This window comes from Martes martes (assembly GCF_963455335.1).
Source record: "Martes martes genome assembly, chromosome: 16".
In the NCBI taxonomy this organism is placed as follows: domain Eukaryota; kingdom Metazoa; phylum Chordata; class Mammalia; order Carnivora; family Mustelidae; genus Martes; species Martes martes.
Genome location: NC_137904.1, coordinates 45,749,075 through 45,770,941, shown reverse-complemented (window position 1 = coordinate 45,770,941; position 21,867 = coordinate 45,749,075). Strand labels below are relative to the sequence as shown.

General features: G+C 46.8%; 3 protein-coding genes and 1 pseudogene across 10 annotated transcripts; 2 read left to right on the top strand and 2 right to left on the bottom strand.

The window, feature by feature from the left end:
- Nucleotides 1-1,890: 1,890 nt before the first annotated feature.
- BECN1 (beclin 1) lies at nt 1,891-12,968 on the top strand. Of its 7 annotated transcripts, none has more exons than XM_080826067.1 (13): nt 1,891-2,031; nt 2,294-2,422; nt 4,929-4,996; nt 6,078-6,136; nt 6,564-6,632; nt 6,783-6,873; nt 6,980-7,116; nt 7,272-7,466; nt 8,566-8,712; nt 10,112-10,261; nt 10,776-10,836; nt 11,298-11,440; nt 12,186-12,968. In XM_080826067.1, the coding sequence occupies exons 2-13, from the start codon at nt 2,296-2,298 to the stop codon at nt 12,352-12,354; spliced, it is 1,416 nt and encodes a 471-aa protein (XP_080682193.1). In that variant the 5' UTR covers nt 1,891-2,031; nt 2,294-2,295; the 3' UTR covers nt 12,355-12,968. The 7 variants fall into 7 exon arrangements, with proteins under 7 accessions (XP_080682193.1, XP_080682195.1, XP_080682197.1 ...); XM_080826068.1 differs by having other exon boundaries at nt 1,905-2,064; XM_080826069.1 differs by lacking the exon at nt 6,564-6,632.
- On the bottom strand, nt 3,929-4,406 carry LOC308357601 (large ribosomal subunit protein eL21-like; annotated as a pseudogene). Its single transcript has one exon. The product of its transcript is annotated as a large ribosomal subunit protein eL21-like (transcript).
- Nucleotides 12,494-20,407, bottom strand: CNTD1 (cyclin N-terminal domain containing 1; the record flags this gene model as incomplete). Its single annotated transcript, XM_080826074.1, has 7 exons — nt 12,494-13,775; nt 14,354-14,450; nt 15,096-15,240; nt 15,700-15,862; nt 16,824-16,992; nt 17,257-17,332; nt 20,239-20,407. The coding sequence occupies 7 exons, from the start codon at nt 20,405-20,407 to the stop codon at nt 13,605-13,607; spliced, it is 990 nt and encodes a 329-aa protein (XP_080682200.1). The 3' UTR covers nt 12,494-13,604.
- A 270-nt stretch (nt 20,408-20,677) lies between these two features.
- On the top strand, nt 20,678-21,847 carry COA3 (cytochrome c oxidase assembly factor 3). Its single transcript, XM_080827111.1, has 2 exons — nt 20,678-20,984; nt 21,335-21,847. The coding sequence occupies exons 1-2, from the start codon at nt 20,771-20,773 to the stop codon at nt 21,439-21,441; spliced, it is 321 nt and encodes a 106-aa protein (XP_080683237.1). The 5' UTR covers nt 20,678-20,770; the 3' UTR covers nt 21,442-21,847.
- Nucleotides 21,848-21,867: the final 20 nt, after the last annotated feature.

Sequence of the window (21,867 nt, the reverse complement as noted above, 5' to 3'; positions counted from 1 at the left end):
AAACTTGCCTTAAGTAGAAGAAAAAGTCTCTGTTCCATTGTCCACATAATACATGTCATATCATAGTCATGTTATTTTTTATACAAATAAAATCATACCATGTATACTGCCTATAATTTTTATTTCGATTGACACCTCTTGGCTCAATTAATGGAGAAACCTCTTAGCTAGTCTCCCTATTGCCACCTTTGCCCTTCTTCTGCCTATTATCAAAGTGGCCAAATTGACCAAATAAAAAGCAATTTTACTTTATTCTTTTTAATGGCTACATAGTATTCTGCTGAATGAATAATACCACAATTTATTTAAACAATCCTCTATGGCTGAAGGACATTGAGCAGTGAACATTCTTAGACGTACATATTTGTGCACTTGTATATCTATTAGGTAAATTCCTAGAAAGATATTTTATGAGACAAAGAATATGAACATTTAAGAATTTGATAGATGTTTCCAAACTGACTTCCAAAAAGATTATACTAATTTACATTCCCAGCCGATGTCATTTTAAAGTTTCATGAATGCTCATCAGCATTGGATGTTATCAACTGGTTTAGCCTTTACCAATCTCATAAATCAACAATACTGCCTCACTTAACTTCCATTGACTTAATTACAAATGAAATGAAACATCTATTTCTTTATCAATCATTTGTTGTTCTGCGAGCTCACTTTTTCATATATTTTGCCCATTTCATTACTGGTCTTTGGTGGTTTTTTTAAATAAAGTTCCGTATTTTGATCGAATAGAGCTCTGTATATTGAGGAAATTCACCTGTCTTATGAGCCGCAACTATTTTCTACATTTTTCTTCTGTAAATTATTTTACAGTGTCATTGAGAATTCAGAAAGCTGTAATTTCTAAGGAGTAGAATTCCATATTTTCCTCTTTGCTTTTGATTTTCATCATACTTAGATCTTCCCCACTCCAAGATTATAAAAAATATTCACTAATGCTTCCATCTAGTACCTTTAACCATTGTGGTTTTGATTCTTAAATTTGTGACCAAATTGAAGCTTCTTTTGGCATAAACAGGGAGGTAGAGATTCAGCTCTCTGCTCTCTACATGGCTGTTTGGATCCAGTCATCACTTATTAAGTAGCTCTTTTCCCCACTGATTTGAAATACGAGCTTTTACAGTATACTAAAACCCCTGTAAACTTGGTCTATTCTTGAACTATATTATGTTCCACTGATTGTGGTCTATTCCTGCACCAAGACAAAATGTTTTAGTTTTAGGGGCACCTAGGTGGCTCAGTGGGTTAAAGCCTCTGCCTTCGGCTCAGGTCATGGTCCCAGGGTCCTGGGATCGAGCCCCATATCGGGCTCTCTGCTCAGCAGGGAGCCTGCTTCCTCCTCTCTCTCTCTGCCTGCCTCTCTGCCTACTTGTGATCTCTGTCAAATAAATAAATAAAAAATCTTTTAAAATGTTTTAGTTTTATAATTTCAATAACTGGATATTTGATATCTGAAACGCTTTATTTTCCCTAATAAATAGCTAAAATTTTTAAATATAAAATAGAACAGGATAAAATTTACCTCCTCACCTTCCCCTCCCAAGTGTGTCTACCACTTTTTCAGGGGCATTTGAAAGAGAGCCCAGCTCCCCCAAGGAGAAAGTTTTAAAACTGATACTTCAAGAAGAATTAAAGTGGTTCCGCTCAGAAGTAACAAATCTAAAGAAAAGTCACAGAATTACAGATTGGGTAAGGCTCCTCTTTCTTTTCCAACTCGGTCCTTGCCTCTTCCTCACTACTATTGCCCACCCGCCAACGCCTGCCGCGCTTCCCAGATCAGCCTCTAGGTGGCGCGGCGGGGCCCGTAAGCAAGTACTGCCCGACCGACCACCGAAGCCACAGCAAGGCGGTCGTGACGTCACGTCCGCTCCGGGCGGAAGTCCTCCGCTGGCCGACAGGGAAGTATCAGAAGGCTGTGCTATGGCAGCTCTGGAGGCGTCGCTCCCGGGGAGACCTGACGCCACGGTGCCCCCGCGGTAGACCGGACCAGGGTTGCAGGCTCCGGGTCCCGAGGTGACGCTCGGGGGCTGAACCGGGGCTTTAGAAGTGAGCCTGGGAACCCTGACGGCCCCTGTCGAAGCCGCTCCCAGACTCTGTGCTGGTAAACTGGCTTTGCCAGGGCTTTCCCGGAAACGGGTGCGCCTGATATCCGACCACTCCTACAGGGAATGGTGTGGGTTTACCCCCTTCACTATACCAGCAAGGCAGGTGGTAGCCCCGGACCTAGAGTTCAAGGGCGCTGATTCAACCTAACATCGCCTCTCTACCGCCGCAGGGATGGAGGGGTCTAAAACTTCCAGCAGCACCATGCAAGTGAGCTTCGTGTGCCAGCGTTGCAGCCAGCCCCTGAAACTGGACACGAGCTTCAAGATCCTGGATCGTGTCACCATCCAGGAGCTCACAGGTCAGGGAGACCCTTGGAAAGAGGGGGGTCAAGATCATGGGAAAAGGGCAGCTTTGGAGATGTAGGTCTTAAGGTGGCTGTCTTTGTAATCTGCCACAAACTTGCTGTCAATTTAGGAAAGTCATTTCATCTCTCGGGCTCCCCGTTTTCTAATCGGGAACATGAAGGAGTTCTGACAGTGTGTGCTTCTGAGAGCTTCCTATTTTAAGGAAGGGTCCTTAGTTTTCTGCTCTTACTGTTTCAGAGTGAAGGAATATGTATATATAATAATAAACTATTTTTGTTGAGGGCTTACCATATAGCAAGTGCCTTACATGCATTATATCACTTATCCCTGCAACAACCCCAATGGAGGAGTACAGTCATCATTTTACAGTTGAGGAATTGAGGCTCAGAGAGGTTAAGTGACTTATCCAGTGGCCAACATTAGGTAAATGGAGGAACAGTGTCTAAAGTCCAAGAAGTGAGATGAAGTTAGAGACAAAACAAAGAAAAGACTGAATAGGTAGTTTAAATAAGTTCTTGGGTCCAGAGTCAGCCTGTTTGGATTTAAATCATAAATCTAGCTGGATGGCTTTTTGCAAGTACTTTTACTTTTTTTTTTTTTTAAGATTGTATTTGTTTATTTGACAGACAGAGATCACAAGTAGGCAGAGAGGCAGGCAGAGAGAGAGAAGCAGGCCCCCCGCTGAGCAGAGAGCCCGCCACGGGGCTCGATCCCAGGACCCTGGGATCATGACCTGAGGTGAAGGCAGAGGCTTTAACCCACTGAGCCACCCAGGCGCCCCCCAATTTCTCTTTTTGAGTGGAATTAACTCTTTAATATATTTTTAACCTTTCACTACAGAAAATTTCAATCATTTGGTCAAGGGAATAGCATAGTGAACTCCCTCATATCCATCACCCTGCTTCAACGATAAGCCACATTCGCCATTCTTGTGTTCTTTATATCTTCAAAAATGTCATGCCTTTAAATGTACAAATCTTAGCTGTGCATTTTTTACAAAACGGATACACTCATGTAACTCAGATCATTGGGATGTAGAAAGGTTTCATCTTCCCAGAAAGTTCCCTCGTGTTCCTTCCAAGTTATTCTGGAGGAAAGGAGATGTTAATTTTTGTTATGGAAAACTTCAGAGTATAAAAGGAACCTCACATACCCATCAACTAGCCTCGACAATTATCAATGCGTATTTAAATCCTGTTTCATTATACCCCCATCTATTCCCCTCTCACCCCTAATTATGTTTATATGTTTATATATGTTTATGTTTGGGAAATCCCAAATATATGTTTATATACGTTTATGTTTGGGAAATCCCAAACATAAAGATACTGTAAATGTTTTGGTAAGTATTTTTGAAAGATAAGATGTCTTTTTGTTTTTTATTTGTATTTTTTAGGGCACAAAGTTTGCTTTAAATATTTTTGGAGGGGAAAGGACACTATACTTCTGCTCAAGAGAAACATTTTTAGTTTTGAGATCTTTTATTTTCCTTATATTTATCATGCCATGAATTCATAGGGAATGGGTTCCAGCAGCTCGGGCACCTTTCCGTTGGTTCTCACAACGTGTGCTTCTCTGGGTGGGGCAGGCTGATGCTTCAGTTGAACCCAAGTACCTTTGTCTTTGACTTCCTTCTTTTTCTGATCATTTTCCGCCACAGGCTTCAGGAAGCTATCTTGGCTCTTTGAGTGTTTAATATGCTCAACCCGTACATTAATTCTCTTGGCAAGAATCTTGCCCTTGTTTGTTTACAACAATGCCAACAGCATGCTGAGTAACATTGTAGACTCTTCCAGTTTTGCCATGGTAACATTTGTGGGGCAGTCCTTTTCGAACGGTGCCCATTCCCTTGATGTCCACTGTATCACCTTTCTTGTAAATTCGCATGTATGTCATCAAAGGAACAACTCCATGTTTTCTAAAAGACCTAAAGAACATACAGCGGGTACCTCTCCTCTTTCCCTTTGTGTGGGTCATTTTAGCGAATTACTGGGAGATGGCAGTTCCACTAAGATGTCTTTTTAAAAACACAATCATGGGGGCGCCTGGGTGGCTCAGTGGGTTAAAGCCTCTGCCTTCGGCTCAGGTCATGGTCCCGGGGTCCTGGGATCAAGCCCCGCATCGGGCTCTCTGCTCAGCAGGGAGCCTGCTTCCCTTCCTCTCTCTCTGCCTACTTGTGATCTCTGTCTGTCAAATAAATAAATAAAATCTTTAAAAAGAAAATAAATAAATAAATAAAAAATAAAAACACAATCGTGATATTACAGTGGGAAAAATTTTAAAAATTCCTTAATCTAAAAAAAAAAAAAAATTCCTTAATCTGATTTAATGGGGTAAGGGGAGGAAAACAAAAGATTTATCTATGTGCAGATGGTACTTAAAGGAGAAGGTGGAGGTGGGAGTGGCGGTGAGGCTTTTTTTTCTTGTTTTCCCATACTTTCATACTCACTCCAGCTTTGTTAAGACTCTTTCTAATTCTGATATTTTCCTTGTCCTTAGCTCCATTACTTGCCACCGCCCAGGTGAAACCAGGAGAGACCCAAGAGGAAGAAGCTAACCCAGGAGAGGTATGAAACACTGGAATTCGAACTGGGTTTCTGCAGGGTACTTGGTGCTTCAGGAGCCCCCAGACTTTTGGGATTTCTGGTTAACAAGAGATGTTCTACATGATCAGGCCTCTGTGGGTCATTGGGGAGGTCCAGAAGTGCTCCTGAGGTCACACGATGGCAAATGAGGCATAATTTTAAAATGTGGGGAGAGACTTTTTATTTGAAGCAGAATTACCAGCCATTATAGGTGGGAGATGACCTGGACACACAGGTCATCCCAAGGCATGCCTGGTTTATATCTGTTGTCTTAGCTAATTATTAATACCCACTCCTCTCCATTCTCAAAAGTAGCTTAGTTTGGACTAGAATATGATTACTTTAGCCAGAAAGGATCATCAGTGTTAGAGAACATGTCATTTTTATTTATTTAGAGATTTTATTTGAGAGACAGTGCATGCACATGAGGGGGGGTTGGGGAACGCAGAGGGAGAGGGAGAAGCAGACTTCCCGCTGAGCAGGGAGTCCAACTCGGGACCCTATCCCGGGACCCTGAGATCATGACGTGAGCTGAAGGCAGACACTTAACTACTGAGCCCCCCAGCACCCCAAACATGTCATTTTTAAACTGTGATAACATCAGTGATAATTTTCTTTGTCAAAGGTAGATGTCTAAGTATTTGATCACACATAAATTATATCAAAGTATCAAAAGCAGATAAATTATCTACTTTGTTGTATGCCATGGCAAACTTCATTGCAGTCTGATATGACTTTTTCCTTGTGCCGTGTTTCAGGGCATTCTTCCCCTACCCCTAACTGGGAAGTGTTGAGAAAATGTAAATTTAACTACAGTGGAGTATAACATAGTTGGGAGATGTTTCCCACAAAAAGTCACATGGGACTTGGGGTTTGTCTGTACCGGGGTCCTCTCATCTGAGAGGACACATCTGAGGATGGGCTAGGTAATACCTATTTCTTAAGTGTCTGGATTATCAAGTCCGGCAGTTATCAATCGGGTAAAACCAGATAGTTCTGAGGCTGTTTGGGACTCCCACCTCCAAGCTGCCAGAGTTCTAATGCCCTCTTCTTTCCTCCCCAGGAGCCATTTCTTGAAACTCGCCAGGATGGTGTCTCTCGCAGATTCATCCCCCCAGCCAGGTGCCTACCACTCCCCAGCCTCCTGTTTCTTGCCAGAGGCCAGTAGAATTTTAATGGAACCCAGAATTGAGACCTGGAGCCAGGTGGTGGAGACAAATCACCTAGCCTTTTGGCTCTTCCAGAAAAGATGTATTCTCTTATACCTGGCCCAGCCCTTTCTAGTATTGGTTTTCCCTGTAGCCATTCACACAGTGGGAAGGGACAGAGGAAAGTCTGAGGGAGTGAATGACGATAAAAGAGATGGGCTCTTAAAAAGCTTTAGAGTAGCAGGTGTTGTTAGACGTTCAGGTTCTTAGTTACTGATGCATGTGAAGGCTGCTGGCAAGGGGTATAAGATTTAAAAATGGTCTTTCCTGATTCTCCTTCCTTTTCTGCTGTAGACACACACCCACATATCAGTTTTTGATGCCCCCTCTCCCCTCCTTAGTCCATCCAGGCCAACCTTCGAGCTGAGTGCCCCTGTGGAAGACCAGCATGGCCTTCCCTTGGGAGAGAGGTACCCTTGGGAGGTCAGTCGGGCTAGGAGTGCGTATGCGCCTTGAGACCCCTCAGCCGGTGCTTGAGAGTCCCTGCCACTGACACAGCAGTCGGTGGAGGAGGCCTCTCTGCTCCCTCATGTGGCCCGTGGGCGGGGGGCTGTCTGCAGGATGATGTCTACCGAAAGTGCCAACAGCTTCACTCTGATCGGGGAGGCATCTGACGGCGGCACCATGGAGAACCTCAGCCGAAGACTGAAGGCAAGTGGGCAGTGTCGCAGCGGCAGGCCTGGCTCCTAGAGCGGGTGGCCCGACAGGTCCCGGGCGCCAGGCCCTACCCTGACTCTCCCCCACCCCACCCTTCCAGGTCACTGGGGACCTTTTTGACATCATGTCAGGCCAGACCGATGTGGACCACCCGCTGTGCGAGGAATGCACAGATACTCTCTTAGACCAGCTCGACACTCAGCTCAACGTCACCGAAAATGAGTGTCAGAACTACAAGTGAGTGCCTCTAGAGCCGGCGCCGGGAACCTGAGGTCTGGATACGAGAGCTGTCCCTGCGCTGAGACGGCCTGGCTCTGACCCGGGAGCTGTGCTCGCGTAAACAGTATAACGGGCTCCCTGCGGTGAGTATATTCTGCCTGTGCGCTCGGCAGGCGCTGTCTGGAGATCTTAGAGCAGATGAACGAGGACGACAGTGAACAGCTACAAATGGAGCTAAAGGAGCTGGCATTGGAGGAGGAGAGGCTGATCCAGGAGCTGGAAGAGGTGGAAAAGAACCGCAAGATGGTGGCGGAAAATCTCGAGAAGGTCCAGGCTGAGGCTGAGAGACTGGACCAGGAGGAAGCTCAGTGAGTGGTCACCCTCTTCCTCTGTCTTCCTGGCCTCGAGGCTCCAGGACAAGTGGCTTCTAACTGAACGTGTCTGTGTACTTTGTAAGCTGCAGTCACCTGTCTTTTGGCAGCTTGTCTGCTCCAGATCCCACATACTGTTTCCAGGCCCTGTTTCTTTCTTTCTTTTTTTTTTTTTTTTTTAATTTTTTATTTATTCATTTGACAGACAGAGATCACAAGTAGGCAGAGAGGCAGGTAGAGAGAGGGGAGGAAGCATGCTCCCCGCTGAGCAGAGAGCCCAATGCAGGGCTCGATCCCAGGACCCCGAGATCACGATCTGAGCCAAACCCACTGAGCCACCCAGGCGCCCCTCTGGCCCTGTTTCTTGAGGTCTGTTGAGAGGGTTCTGTATGAGGGGGCCCGCCCAAGTAAGTGAAAAAAGTGTGTCGGTTAAATAGCGGAGAAACGAGGGTTCTAGTTGCATTTCCATCGTGTAGGGAACCGTAAGTCAGCCACCCAACCCGGCATCCTGCTCTGGAAAGATGAGCACAGTGGCCTACATTCATTCGTTCTTTCCCAGCCCCAAAATTTCACTGGTGATCCTGCCCTGAGAGAACCCTCTGTCCAGGGGAGGAGACCCAGTGGCGGCACTAACTAAAGTGGGGGAGGTGATGGACAGAAAAAAAATTAATTTTTTCAAAGTAGTGAGCAAGTTCCCTTGGAAATGGTGTATCTAACTCTAAAGGACTGGTAGGTGCATAGAAGTGAGGTTCTGTGAGTTCAGTTACGGTCATTTCAAGGAAAAAGCCACTCTTAACCCCCTCACCTCCCTTCTGTAAAGGATCAGAAATATGAGAAGTGCTTGGCCCAGGTTTAGGAGAGTCCTGTTTTCCTCTACCTTTTGCATGTGGGCAACTGGAATTTGAGACCTTTCTGTCCCTCGCAGGCAGAACAACCAGGGCCTGTATGTTCCTTTGAATGGGATCTGTGCCAAATGGAAAGGATGCTGTAACTAGGTCTCCCCATAACCACCAGACTGAACTGTTATGCCGGGTGGTGAGAGAGAAGTTTTCAGTCCTGAACCAGCAGCCTTCAGCAGCCTCCTTGCTGCTCACAGGTACCAGCGGGAGTACAGTGAGTTCAAGCGACAACAGCTGGAGCTGGACGATGAGCTGAAGAGCGTGGAAAACCAGATGCGCTACGCCCAGATGCAGCTGGACAAGCTGAAGAAAACCAATGTCTTCAATGCGACCTTCCATATCTGGTAACACGGGCTGGAGGGTGAGGAGGGCCGGGGGAGCACTGCACGCCTGCACCTTAGCTGCTGACCTCCAGGCCGGGGTGCCCGCTTCCCACCATGTCGGACTGTACACAGTCACCCCATCCAAGCTGCTCTCGTTCCCTATGATGGGATAGGCACCTCTGGGGTTGGAACTCTAGAACTTGGTGACGTCCACTCCCCCAAGAAAAGGAAAAGACCTGAGCCCCCCAGTCCCACGAAAACTGTCATCTGCCCAGGTGCTCTCCCTAGGATCATCGATGTATTTATTCAATGTTTTGTCCATTTAACTAGTATCTGTTGGGCATCTCATACATGGCGGGCACCATGTTAAGCACCCAAAGGGCAATAGCACACAGTGTGCATTCTACCTTCTGGTTGCTTAGAATTTCCTGGAAGGGATGGCTGTGTGATAGCCTGTTGTGATGCCGCGTGGTGACTGTGACCCCTGGGGCGGGGGCGGGGGGAGCTCTGGGGCCGTATAAAGACACTGGGTGCAATGGGAAGGCCCCATGGAAAGTTTGCCCCAGGGGAGGTTAGTGTTTTAGCTGAGACATGAAGGGGAAGCCTGCAGAGGGGGATTGTTCTTGGCGGAGGAACATCATGTGCAAAGAAACAGAGGAACATGGGGGTGGTGAGTCCGGAGACCTGAAAGGAGCTTATTGTGACTGGAGATTGAGTGTGAAGGGAAGAGTGACAGGATATGAAACTGGAGAGTGACCAGTTCTCCAAGGAGCTCGTAGGCCTCATGAAGGGATTTGGGCTTCATCCAAAGGGCAGTGGAAACCACTGAAGCATTTTAGGCAGGGAGGTGACATAACTACGTTTGCACTTGTGAGGGGTCGCTTTACCTGCGCTGTGGGAAGTGTTGGTGGGGGTGGGGGGAGGGCAGTGCCAATGGTAAGGAGACTTGTCAGTAGGCCTCTAAGTGGGAAAAGATAGAGCAGCAGCATTGAGTTTTGAAAAAAGTGGATAGATTGGAGAGACTTAGGAAGTCCAGTCAAGAGGGCTTGGTGTTTTTTGAGGGGAGGGAATGGAGAGCGAGCATTCAGGAATGATGTCCCCCTTTCTCTACTTTTGCATCTGAGCACGGGGGAAAGAGGACAACTCACGTTTGGATGTGTATTTAAAGTGCCAAGTAGAGGGGCTCCTGGCTGGCTCGGTCGGTAGAGCACGTGGCTCCTGATCCTGAGGTCGTGAGTCCAAGCCCCGCGTTGGGCACAAGGCTTACTTAAATAAATAAAGTGCCCAGTAGAGCTGAGGTATGTGAATGGGGAGATGAGGAGAGAGATTTATGCAAGGGTTTAGGTGCGAGCCGGAAGCCTCAAATTGCTGAGTGTTAAGGTCTCCCTGTGTTTCCCCCCACCCTCCTGCCTTCCTCCAGGCACAGTGGACAGTTTGGCACCATCAATAACTTCCGACTGGGTCGCCTGCCCAGTGTTCCCGTGGAATGGAATGAGATCAATGCTGCCTGGGGTCAGACGGTGTTGCTGCTGCACGCCCTGGCCAATAAGATGGGTCTGAAATTTCAGAGGTAAGAAATGCCCCCCCCTCTTGGGGTGTGGCATGTCCTTGATGTAATCTGTATCTCCAGCCTAGGAGTCCTCTGCTGGGCCAGGAGCCCTTGCTCCCAACACACTGAGGGTTTTTTGTCTATGGAGACTCTGCTTCTGATCGTCCCCCTTACGACAGGGCTCTCTCCACTCAGCCAGCAGTCCTTGAACTGCATGACCAGAGCCGTGGTCCCCAGCCCAGCTTCTCCAGAACCTTGGTGGTTCCTCAAGCTGTTTTCAGCTTTTTTTTTTTTCAGCCTAAACAAAACCTACATGTTCCAGTGAAAGGCCCCCCAGCCAATTATATAATAAATGTAGTTGGCTCAGTAAACAACATCTTTTAAACACGGAGTCTATGGGGAGATGAGGGAGAGGGGTGGGAATAATAAAAGTTGTCCTTGGGAGGATGAAGCCTGAAAATCACTGGGTTCTAACATTCCAGTAATCACTTCAGCAGGAGTCCTGTATCCGTCTCCGTGTGCATCTCCATTTTAGGTATCGGCTCGTTCCCTATGGAAACCATTCGTATCTGGAGTCTCTGACAGACAAATCTAAGGTATTCTGGGAAGCCCCATTCTCACTGGAAGGCAGAATCCTTGTACCTCCTGAGGGAATGGTCTCCTTTTGATAACAGCATTTCTTAGTTTCTTTCTTAGAGGTATCTCATGATCCCATGTCTTGTTCGGGGTCTTATCTAGGTCAGGATTAGCCATGTGGGGCCTAGAGACACAAAATAGGTTCTTACAATCTGTTGAAAAGGGCTAAGGGCAGATCAGAGGAGATGTATGCTGGGGTGGGAAAGGGATCACCGTGAGATGAAGGGTTTAATTCATTTCCAGTGTTGGTGAAGCACACTTGGTGTGTGGCTCATATTGGTGGCTCGTATTGGCCCAAGTTTACTGTTTTCCATTGGAATACAGACAGAACACCCCTTGAGGGATTGCTAGGCTTGGGAACAATCGCTGGTAGCCAGTCTCAGTGCCACCCCCTTAGCTGGTTCTCTCTCTTCCTGGGCAGGAGCTGCCATTATATTGTTCTGGGGGGTTGCGGTTTTTCTGGGACAACAAGTTTGACCATGCCATGGTGGCTTTCCTGGACTGTGTGCAGCAGTTCAAAGAAGAGGTAGAGAAAGGCGAGACACGTTTTTGTCTTCCTTACAGGTCAGTATCCCCTAATGTGGAATGAACGTGGAGTAGGACCAAATTGAGCAGAATTGAAGGGACAGTAAGAATGGAAGCAAAACATAGTGTGTAAATGATGGGAAAGCAGAAAATGCTGCAGAGTCCCATGACACTGATGGGCAAAGACGGATTCAACATTCCGAGCAGGACTGAATGTGACCACTTGGTCCCTGAGGAGAAAGAATATTCTCTTCGGGGTTTTGGGGGGATTTTCTTGGCACAGAGGTCAAACCAGTTCTCTAATTTCTGGAAGCTTTTTCCTTTAAGCCCTTGGAAATAAATAAGAATGCTTCCTTTGGTCAAATTTTATAAGAGCCCCATGATAGACAGAGACCTTAGTTCAAGAGAGTAAGGCCGAGCTGCTTCTGTCACCCCAAAACAAAGCATTTCTTTTGTTCTGCGTCCCTTCTCTCCCCGTGAGTTCAGGGATGCCTAGGAAAACAGTCAGGAGTACTGTAACCCCCACATACCCTCTGCTGCAGGCTTCTCATTTGTTTGGGTGTGTGTCCTGTCCCTGTACTCCGCAATGACAATGAGGCTCTTGTGACAGCCTTCTTGATGTTTGGCTTTCAAGCAAATCCAAAATACACTACCATTCCTTGCCAAGAGTTCTTTACTAGATAAGATGACGTGAATGGTCCCATGACCAAGTCCCTGCCCATTTGCCTGAACTGACTTAACTTGGATCTCAGTTACTAATGAGCTCTGCTGTGTCCGTCTACAGGATGGATGTGGAGAAAGGCAAGATTGAAGACACAGGAGGCAGTGGCGGCTCCTATTCCATCAAAACCCAGTTTAACTCTGAGGAACAGTGGACAAAAGCTCTCAAGTTCATGCTGACGAATCTCAAGTGGGGGCTTGCTTGGGTGTCCTCACAGTTTTATAACAAGTGACTTTTTTTTTTCTGAGGAAGATAAGTTTGCCTTAAAGGCTTTAAATTTTGTTTTGTTTGCAAAGAGAAAAAAGTATTTTAAATTAAATTCGGGTACTATTAAATAGCACATGTTTACAATACCAAAAAAGAAAAAAAATCCACAAAAGCCACTTTATTTTAGGATATCATGTGACAGTTTCAAGAGCTACAACATGCCTTGTACAGCTACCAGCCTTTGTCATAGTTTTGACTCTTAACCCCATACCTCCCTTGCCCCCTTCCCCTCAAAACTAATTTAAATTTGCTTTATTTGTTGTTGATAATGGAGTTGAATTGAGATTGATGTATTTTCACTGGGTTTTATCTCTCTCAACTTCCTGCACTTAAAATATGAACTAGAAACTTCTGTCTGCACTGAGACAATGAGATGTGTGAGAGTGACACATCAGCTTTGGTCACCAGGTGGTGTCATCAGAAGCTTGAAATTTAACACTTTTCCTGTCTCCGTTCTCGTGCTGACTGCCTACTCTGCTTTCTGTTAGAAATATGAAATGGTGTTTGATATTGTCTGAGACATTATGCAGAGATTTAATTATTTGTAATAAAAATTTTAACTGCAGTCTGATAACTGCCCAGAGGTGTACTGTTGGGTTTTTTTGTTGACTAAGATAGAGTACTTTATATTCTGGGAGTGTTGAGTTCAAGTGCAGTTTGTGGAAATTCTGTCGAAACATGTTTAGAGATGGATTAGTGTTATTTTTAAAAAAGACTCGTGGAGATAGTCAGCTGTAGAGGAAGCCCCATTTGTATACATCTCAGTGACAGAACAGAGATGTTAAGCTAACTTGAAGGGGAAATAAAGGCTGCCTCCTTGATGATCAGTCAAGGTCACCCAAACAGTCCCGGTTTTCAAGCCCCTTGGTTAATACTAATTTCCATGTCTGGTGTCCTCTCTCAATGAAGTGAACAGTTAAGGAAAAGCTATAAATATCTTGTTAAACAAAAACGAACCAACTTCACTAATGTTCTGTCTCCTCCCAGCTCCTTGACATTTTCAGTCTTGATAATGGCAAAAAGGACATGCTTGTCAACTTTAACTCTCTCTCTGGTGCAGAAAAAGGAGCATGAAGTTGGAATACAAAACATAGTTCAAAAAGATACTCGGAACTTCTGTATCCTGAGTCGGAGAATAAACAAAAGGAGGGCTGAGCGCGGTGAGGAAGGCTGTTTATACTTGGTGGGCTGAGCACACCTCGTGTTGGAGGCACCTCATGTGTTGGAGGCAGCGGCGGCCCTCAGAGCTCTGGCCTCCAGGTGGGGAGGAGCAGGCTGCTGTCGTGCAGGAGTGTTGGCTCCCACGCTGTGAGTTAGGATTGCGTAAGAGAGCTCAGCGATGCTTTCCAATGCAATGCCTGTGATGCTGTGCAAATGCCCCACAACCTACGGAAGGAGACAGATTCCGTATTACTAAATAACCTCACCGTGTTTTAGCGCACGGACAGACACATCCCTTGGCCTGTTCTCTCAAGCCACATGTAAATTTTTTTTTTGTTTCTCTGCATTTGCAGAGAAGATTAAATCCAGAGCCCAGTGTTTGCCAATGGCCAGGTGACATTAGGATGCCTTTACCCTGATAGTGTGAGCCTGGAAAGTTTCTGCTAGACATTTCATTCTGCTGGAGATAAGGTCTATGAAATATGAAGAGGGCATTGGGGCCTAGACATTGGCTTGCACTGGGGAACGTATACTTACTGGACCGGACCATAATAGTGGGTTGTCATCAGAAAGGGAGAGGAACAAGCTGAATGTCATCCTCCATTTCCAGTTCCATAAGGGGAAAATGAGAGGGCTTTTCCGGCCTGCCCTCGTGTTCCCGCCCCCCAAATCCTGCTTATTCATCCTCATGCTGGGTCTTGACTTATTTTTTATAAGTTGTCTTCTCTTTTCCCCTAACCGATGGGAGAATGCTTTCTATCGAGTGAATTCTGACCACGCCAGTCCTGCTCAGTGGTGCGCACCTGGCTCCAGCACTCGTGGTTTTGGATGAAAGCACTCGCTGCGATGATTCCTACCGCCAACAGCATGAAGTCTTCCTTCACTGAAACAAACTTTTCCCTGAGTGATTAAAACCATATTAATTTTGGAGCTTGAATGGAACTTGACCTTCCAAATCCAAGGGCCATGGGACTTCAACTTTGAGTTGATTATGTTGATCATCTTGGACTTTTTTAGATATGGAAGGAAATGCCCAAGTGATGGCTAATTGGCCTCCTCCCCCAACCCACCTGGGATCAAAACCTGAGCTTTCTGACTGATTTATCGGCCTTTGTTGTCCCATCTGCCTCCCTAACACATGTAACTGTGAGCCTTTTTACCAGTCTGACTTTACAGTAATCAAACCCTTTTGTCTAAGTCGCAACCCTGTGACTGTCTTTTTTTCCTAAGTCTTTTTTTTTCCTGACTAAAAGGCAGTCCAGTAATCTCAAATCAAAACAGCAGTAAAGGAAGAACTATGAAAGAAAGTATGTTAATTACCTGCAGTCATATAAATTTAAAAGCAAAATCCTTTTGGGTTTTTGCTGATGGGGCTCAGTCATCTGCATCCAAGCAACGTACTTGGAGTTCATTAAAACCAGTGACCTGTGCAGGTTATCTGTGGACTGGATGCCTTATTGGGTAAATTCCATTCCCGTGGTATGTTCTCTAGGTGTGCTTCAAACACTGTTTCTGGAAGGGGCCTACCCGAAGGAGTTGGCTTACCCTTGCAGCTGACTGGGTACAGAGTTTTCAATGGAAGCCCTCAGCAGGCTCTCATATATGGGTTCATGCAGGAGATAGACAAGGTCGAGCAAGGTCAGGCAGGTTGCGTGCAGCTGTGTGGCTGGGACCAAGCAGCCATTGTATCCTAGATGGAGTATGGGCATGGCAAAGAGCGTTAAGTGGGTCCTCTCTGATCACTATCACTGTTGACGTGTGACACAAAGCTCTTGAGCTAATGTGTTCTACTGTAGGAAACCTCTTTAGCTGGAGGTCAAATTTAAAGGATAAAGGAGAAGATAGAGAAATCTCTATCTGCCGTGTACACACAATTAGAACATATTTGTTTGCTCCCCTCTTATCTCATCCCTCTCTAGAAAATCACTTCGTTGATCCTGTAATAAGAGAGTGCCCAGTCAGACCAGCCAGACGCTGAGACCCGAGTCTCTGTTCCTGACATGTACCAAAAGAACACGGGATTGGGTCATCCCAGGCTTCCTGCCATTTCCCACTGGAGGGTTCTGCCCACTGCTTCCAAAGCCCGGGCACATGCTTATTGCCTTCTATGAGGTTGCCAACCCACATCCCCCCCCCCCACAGTAGATACCTAACACCTCCAGAAGCATCTCCACATATGCCAGGGGAGTGGGCAGATTGATCTGGAAGTTCAGGGACTTCAAAACATCAAGCTCTGACTCCAGCAGTTCTTCTTTACTGTGCACATACCCTAGAGCCTGGAGGAAATTCAGGACTGTAACGTTGCTGATGATCTGAGCAAAGAAAAACAAAACAGTGAGAGAGAGAGAAGGGTGTCAGACTAAAGGTCACGCATCTTGGCGTAGCATACAAAGCTTTTCACAGTCCAGCCCATGCCTTCATCTCGCCGTCTCTCTTGGCAGTTGGCCCCTCACGCCCCACGCCTGTCACACAGGATTACTTGCAGTTCCTGAGACCGTCCAGCTCTCCAAGCCGGTACACGCGCTGTTTCCTGTGTCTGGATCTCCCTCTCCTCCCTTTCCTCTCTCCCTGCTTTCCTGAACGCCTCTCCTTCTTTCTTAGCGTCCACCCATCTCCTACCCACGCCTACCTACCCCCTTCAAGAAGTCGTTTTCTTTAAATACACTTGCTTGACTTTCCAAGGCCAAAGAGGTACACGCACAGCTGTCTGTATTTACACTCATCAGAGCGTGCTCCCACGTTATCTGCCTGCGTGTCTTCTCCCATTGGATAATAAATTCCTTGAGGGCGCTGGCAATATTTTCACGTTGTACCCATGGCACTGAGTGCAGCCTCTGGCCACAGAAGACAGTGAATCTTTGTGGCGGGAATGATATTTTACCACACAGGCATCAGGTAGGGGTATGGAAACATTTTATCCCCTATAAATGTAACCGTTTGTCTTTAACACTGATAGGCTTGTTGGCAATTCAGGCACCTTACGTAAACTGTCCTTGAGTCCAAGGGGAGGAAAGGTGACCTGCATAAATGATGGCATCTGCCCAGCAATTACACTTTGGGAACAGAACTGCGGGCTATTAACTACGTGTGTGTGTGTGTGTGTGTGTGTGTGTGTGTGTGTAGGAGGTGTGCTTATTTAGGAAGCATAATTGCACTCTGGAATTTCCACAGGAGTCATAACACCTAGCCTAGGAGGAGGTTTCTCACAGCCGCCTGTGGATGAGCTGGTTTCTGCTAACACGCAGGTGCCCAGGAGGGACCCCCGCTCCTTACTTTGTAGTGGAAGGAAAGTTTGCTCGCCAGTTGAACACACGACACAAGACGCAGGATAAACTTGTTGGAAAGCTGCTCTTTCAGAGCTTTCCAATTCTGAGGCTCCTTCTTCTCACTCAGCTGGACTGTGGCTTGCCGGTGCATATTCTCTGCCTGCTTAACCATAAACCTAGAAGGGAGGGAAGGGGAGAGTAATCAATCCACACTCACTCAAACTAAAGGGAGTTTGTGCAGCAAGCTCTGCCCTACCTCCAGTCTCCGGTCTCAGTCTCTGGCTGAGAAACTGGACATTTGCAAGCAGTAGAGGGTGCCAAAGCAGGTCTCGTGCTGAAGGGCGACTATCTTTTTTTTTTTTTCCTTTTTAAGATTTTTTAAGGGTACGTTAGTCCTTCTAAGAGGTACCACTCACACAGGCCTATGCCCAGGGCTTTACCTTTCTAGGATTTCTACAGCCTGGTAGCTCACGGATTTCTCCAGACACCATTGTTCAGACAGGAGAAAAACAAACTCTGCCGAAACAAGAGAGAAGAGACTAATTCACAAGGTGCAACCAAAACCATTCTGTGAACTCCTGGCATTGTGTAAAAGCCATGATGGGGCCAAGGGAAGAGGGTCAGGGGGTGAGAAAGGGGACTCAAACAACCCAAGCTGAGCTGAGTTCCCTTTCCTGCCAACAAGCAGATCAGATCAGAGGCACGAAAAGGAGACTGACTGAACGCCAAAGACAAGGGCTGCCCAAGCCCCTTCAGTGATCTTTGAGCCTTCCTGTGGGTCCCAGCTGATAAAAGGCTTGGCCAGCTACACACAAACATACCAGCTGGCCGAGTTGGCCTCTACACCATGCTGGGAACCTCCAGCTTCAAGGGAGATTCTTGGATGGATTAAAAACCCTAGCCCCTATATTCTGTTTTCAGTGGAATGTTGACAGGAACAGAAAAGGCCCTCCTGGAGCTTCAGTATTCTTTACAACAGTGTTTGTTTAGTAACCACCCTCTAGAGAACTCCCACTGCTTTACAAACACGATTCACCTTACAGCTGGATACCATCTCCCCACCACCAGTTTGTTGGGTGAATCTGTGGTGGCTGAGCTTCTCCCCAGGAGCAAGTTTGTTACTATGGAGTGGCTGGTTTGGAAGAAGTATCCCCTAGATCAGGGAACATAGCCCACTCTGCGGGAGGGGGGGCAAAGTCACTGGGAAGGTGGGAAGGGCAAGATACCTTGGCAAGATCTTAGGCTGCCTCTGTTTCTCTTTGAAAGAACAGCCCCAGATAGAATTCTGTTTAGTTTGCAATCTCATTAAGAGGTTGGAAACATGGGTAAATGTTAGTTCTTAACAAAGGAAGCTCCTGTAGAACTTGGGACTTTTAGCACTGATCAGTAAAGAATTACGCATAGTCAAATAACCATGTGTCTTCAGAGAAAGTTCGACTTTCTTAGGTACATGGAAGTCATGCTAACACAAAACTGAACAGTCTGTTTGATGTGTTACACATATGTACAAAACTTTACTGTTACAGAAACTAAAACCCTACCACCAGTGGCCAATGAGAAGATTAGTTTAAGCAATTAAGCAAAGTACCCTAGAACACATAATTGTGCGTTATTAGTCCTTTTATTTGCTAGAGTTTAGGCTTCCTTTCTGTTTTGTTTGTGAGCATACAGTTGTTTGGTTTTGGTTTGGTTTGGGTCTGAATTATCTGGGCGATAGTTTCTATTTTCTAGTTTAACTTGCCAAGAAAACTGAGGTAGGGTTAGGTGCAATGCATAACAGTTATGCCTCCCCGCCCTACTAGCTCTCCATCCTGCACTTATAAACACATCTATTAACTGAAAGACACTTCCCTTCTATCCTCTTAAGCTACAGCTCTTTATCTCCCTAGTTTCCATCACTGTTAACCTTCCTGAAAGGCTGGCTTAAACCTGCTGCTTTCATTTCCTCCTGAATTCCCTATTGTTCTGCAGTTTGGCTTCTACTTTTCCCAACTTGCTACAACAATGATCTCAAAGGCCAGCAAATATGTCCAAATTATTAAATAACATCACCCTTTTGCAACCTTTATTCCATCGTTCATATCCCTGAGGCATGTGAAACAGCTGACCATCATCCTTCTGGAAACTCTTGGCTTCCCAAAGTGTCTTGGTTCTGTTCCTTCCTCCCCAACCATATTTTTAGTTCCCTTCATGACTCTTCTTCCTACTCCAATTGCCTGAACACAAAATGTCTTCTAGGGAACATTTTGACCTTGACCTGCTTCTGTTTTCTCCCTCTCAGACTCATTCTCGGCCAGTTTTCAACAGCATCATTATGAAGGTAACTCCTGAACCTTTATCTCTAGTTCTGACTTTTCTTATTTTTTAAGCAGCTCACCAGAAACCCTACTTTAGATGTTCTATAAGCACTTGAAACTCAATAAAGCCAAAACCAAATCTGTTACTTTCCCAAAGGTCCCGTTTCCTCCTGTGTGTGTGTGTGTGTGTGTGTGTGTGTGTGTGTGTTTAATGAATGTGTGTGTTTCTCGTAACAGCACCACTATACTCCCATTCTCTTAGGCTCAACCCTTTGGCACAGTCATCTTCGCCTTCTTCACCTCTTAAATTCATCCATTGCAGAGCTCCAGATTTTATCTCTGAAACGTTTTTAATCCATCCTCCCTTGTCATTCCGTCTGCCCTGTTGCCTAACTACTGACACAGACTCCATTGGTCTACCTCCCTCCTCTCTCTCTCTCTACTCCAAAACATTCTTTACATCACAGCCAACATAATCTTTTTTTCTAGGGCAAAGGCTAAAGTCACATCACTCCCATATTTGAAAACCTTCAATGCCCTCTTGTTTTCCTAGTAAGCTATGTATAAACTCCTCCCCTTGGCATTCCACACGGAATGTCTCCAAACTACTCTTCTGGTCTTAATTTCAACTCTTCTTCTTCACACTCACCCCAAACTTCTCTATATCCATGGCTTTACTCTCGGTTATCATACCGTTTTGGTAGAAACGCTGTCCCCCTCCTCCCCCTTCGCCAACCAAAATGTCATCCTTCCTCAAGGTCTACCCTAATTCTTCTTACCCTCACTTCTCCCTATCACTCCTTTCAATCCCCATAAAAGCTTCTTTTATCTGGTATGTCACTTATCTAACCGTCCTTGTTGTCAGTTACGGATTTGTTCTCATCTGGATCTCCGTTCTACCCCGCTCTCCCCCAAGTGGTGTGGGTAAGCTCTCTGTAGGGGCTGAAGTCAAGGGTGGGGTGCTGCCGGATCTCGTTCGTTACCACATCCCCTGGACCTGGCATCTAGTAGTTACTAACAACACTTATTTGGATGAATAAGGTAAACGGCATCTCCAGGTCGGTGACTCAAAGACGGGTGCCCCCCGGCTCCCACGAAACTCGTTCCCCAGCCTGGCGTCCACACCCACGATCCGGGTCTCCCTGAAGCTGCCCATCCGGCCGGCAGCCTCCTGCACGGCTTGCTCATTCTGCTGCGCCAGGTGGAGCAGAGCGTCTTCGATCGTCTCTGTGGCGACAGCTCCGAACTGGAAATCACTGAGGGAGGCCAATCTTGACCTCACAGGTCCGTCCATCTTCAGAAGCCTCGGGGGACACCTGGGCGGCTCACTGGACCCATAAACCCACCCCCTTAGCTTCACTCCAGACAGAATCTTTCGCCTTCCGTGTGCTTGTCTTCACCTCAAGGGCGAGGAAAACCCAATGCCCACTGCGGCCTCGAGCCCTCCACAGCCTTTTCCCGCCCCAACGGCCGCGGACTCCTCAGCCAATCAGAAAGCTCGGCCGCTTGCCACCTCCCCCTCCGTCCCCACCGCTCTTCCGCTAAGGCCAAGAGCCGCACTCGCGTCGGGAAAGAAAACGCGGACTACAACTCCCAGGATCCCCTGCTATTCCCAGCAACCCTCGCGCCCCGGGAGTACAGAGGGCGGAACCGCAACATGGCAGCGCCGGGAGCTGGTGACCCTCTCCATGCAAAGAGTGGAAAGGGCCCTGTGGCTCAGCGCATCGACCCGACTCGGGAGAAGCTGACTCCCGAGCAGCTGCAGTTCATGCGGCAGGTGCAGCTCGCCCAGTGGCAGAAGAGTCTGCCACAGCGGCGGACCCGGAACATCGTGACCGGCCTGGGCATCGGGGCCCTGGTGTTAGCTATTTGTATCTGTCCAGACTGTAGGCTCAGTAGAAGGCATATGGGGACAAGGGAAGGGGAGCAGAGGCGCGTAGTAGGGCAATGTGGGGGTGCTAAAAAGAGCCCGAGCTGTGAAAGTCTTGGCCATTTCCGATGCCGAGCCAAGCGTTTAAGGTACCTTATTTTGTCATTTTAAAATGCTCTTTTAATATGACTTATTAGTAATAACGGAATCGGGGTCAGGGCTCAGAAAAGCAGAGGGCAGAAGATCGAATCACTGATTTGGGAGGGTGAGAGATTAACAAGGGTGGTGGAGAGAGTCTGGGAAGAGGCAATATGCATACTCCCAAGAGATTTCCTGAACCCACTTTCCCAGATGGCTACACCTTCTACTCCGTGTCCCAGGAGCGTTTCCTAGATGAACTGGAGGACGAGGCCAAAGCTGCCCGAGCCCGCGCCCTGGCGAGAGCATCAGGACCCTGAACCGGATGGGCACTGCATGTCTCCAACCTGCTGGAGCCCCTTCACATGGTGAATGATGCCCCATGATCCTGTAGAAGTCGAAGCCTGCACCCAGCATTGTTGGCCTCAACCTTGGACCATGATTGAGCCCAAGAATTTTTTACATTTGGCCAGGTCAAGGGAATATTGCCCACTTTACACAGACTGTGTCCAGTCACTGAGCCCTTCTTGTATTTTGTTTCTTTGTTTGAGAGTTATACGACCTTGGCTTTTCTCAGGATTTCTGATTTTGTGGTTTTACCCTCTTTACCTCCCAGGGGCTTAGCTGTTGTGGGGGTGGGGGTGGCAGCTCTGTGTAATGTTGGAGCCTAAAGTAGGAAAGATGGGAGTTAGGTTGAGAGTAATAAACTGAATCACCTCTCTTGGAGCCGCATGAGTGTGTTAAGG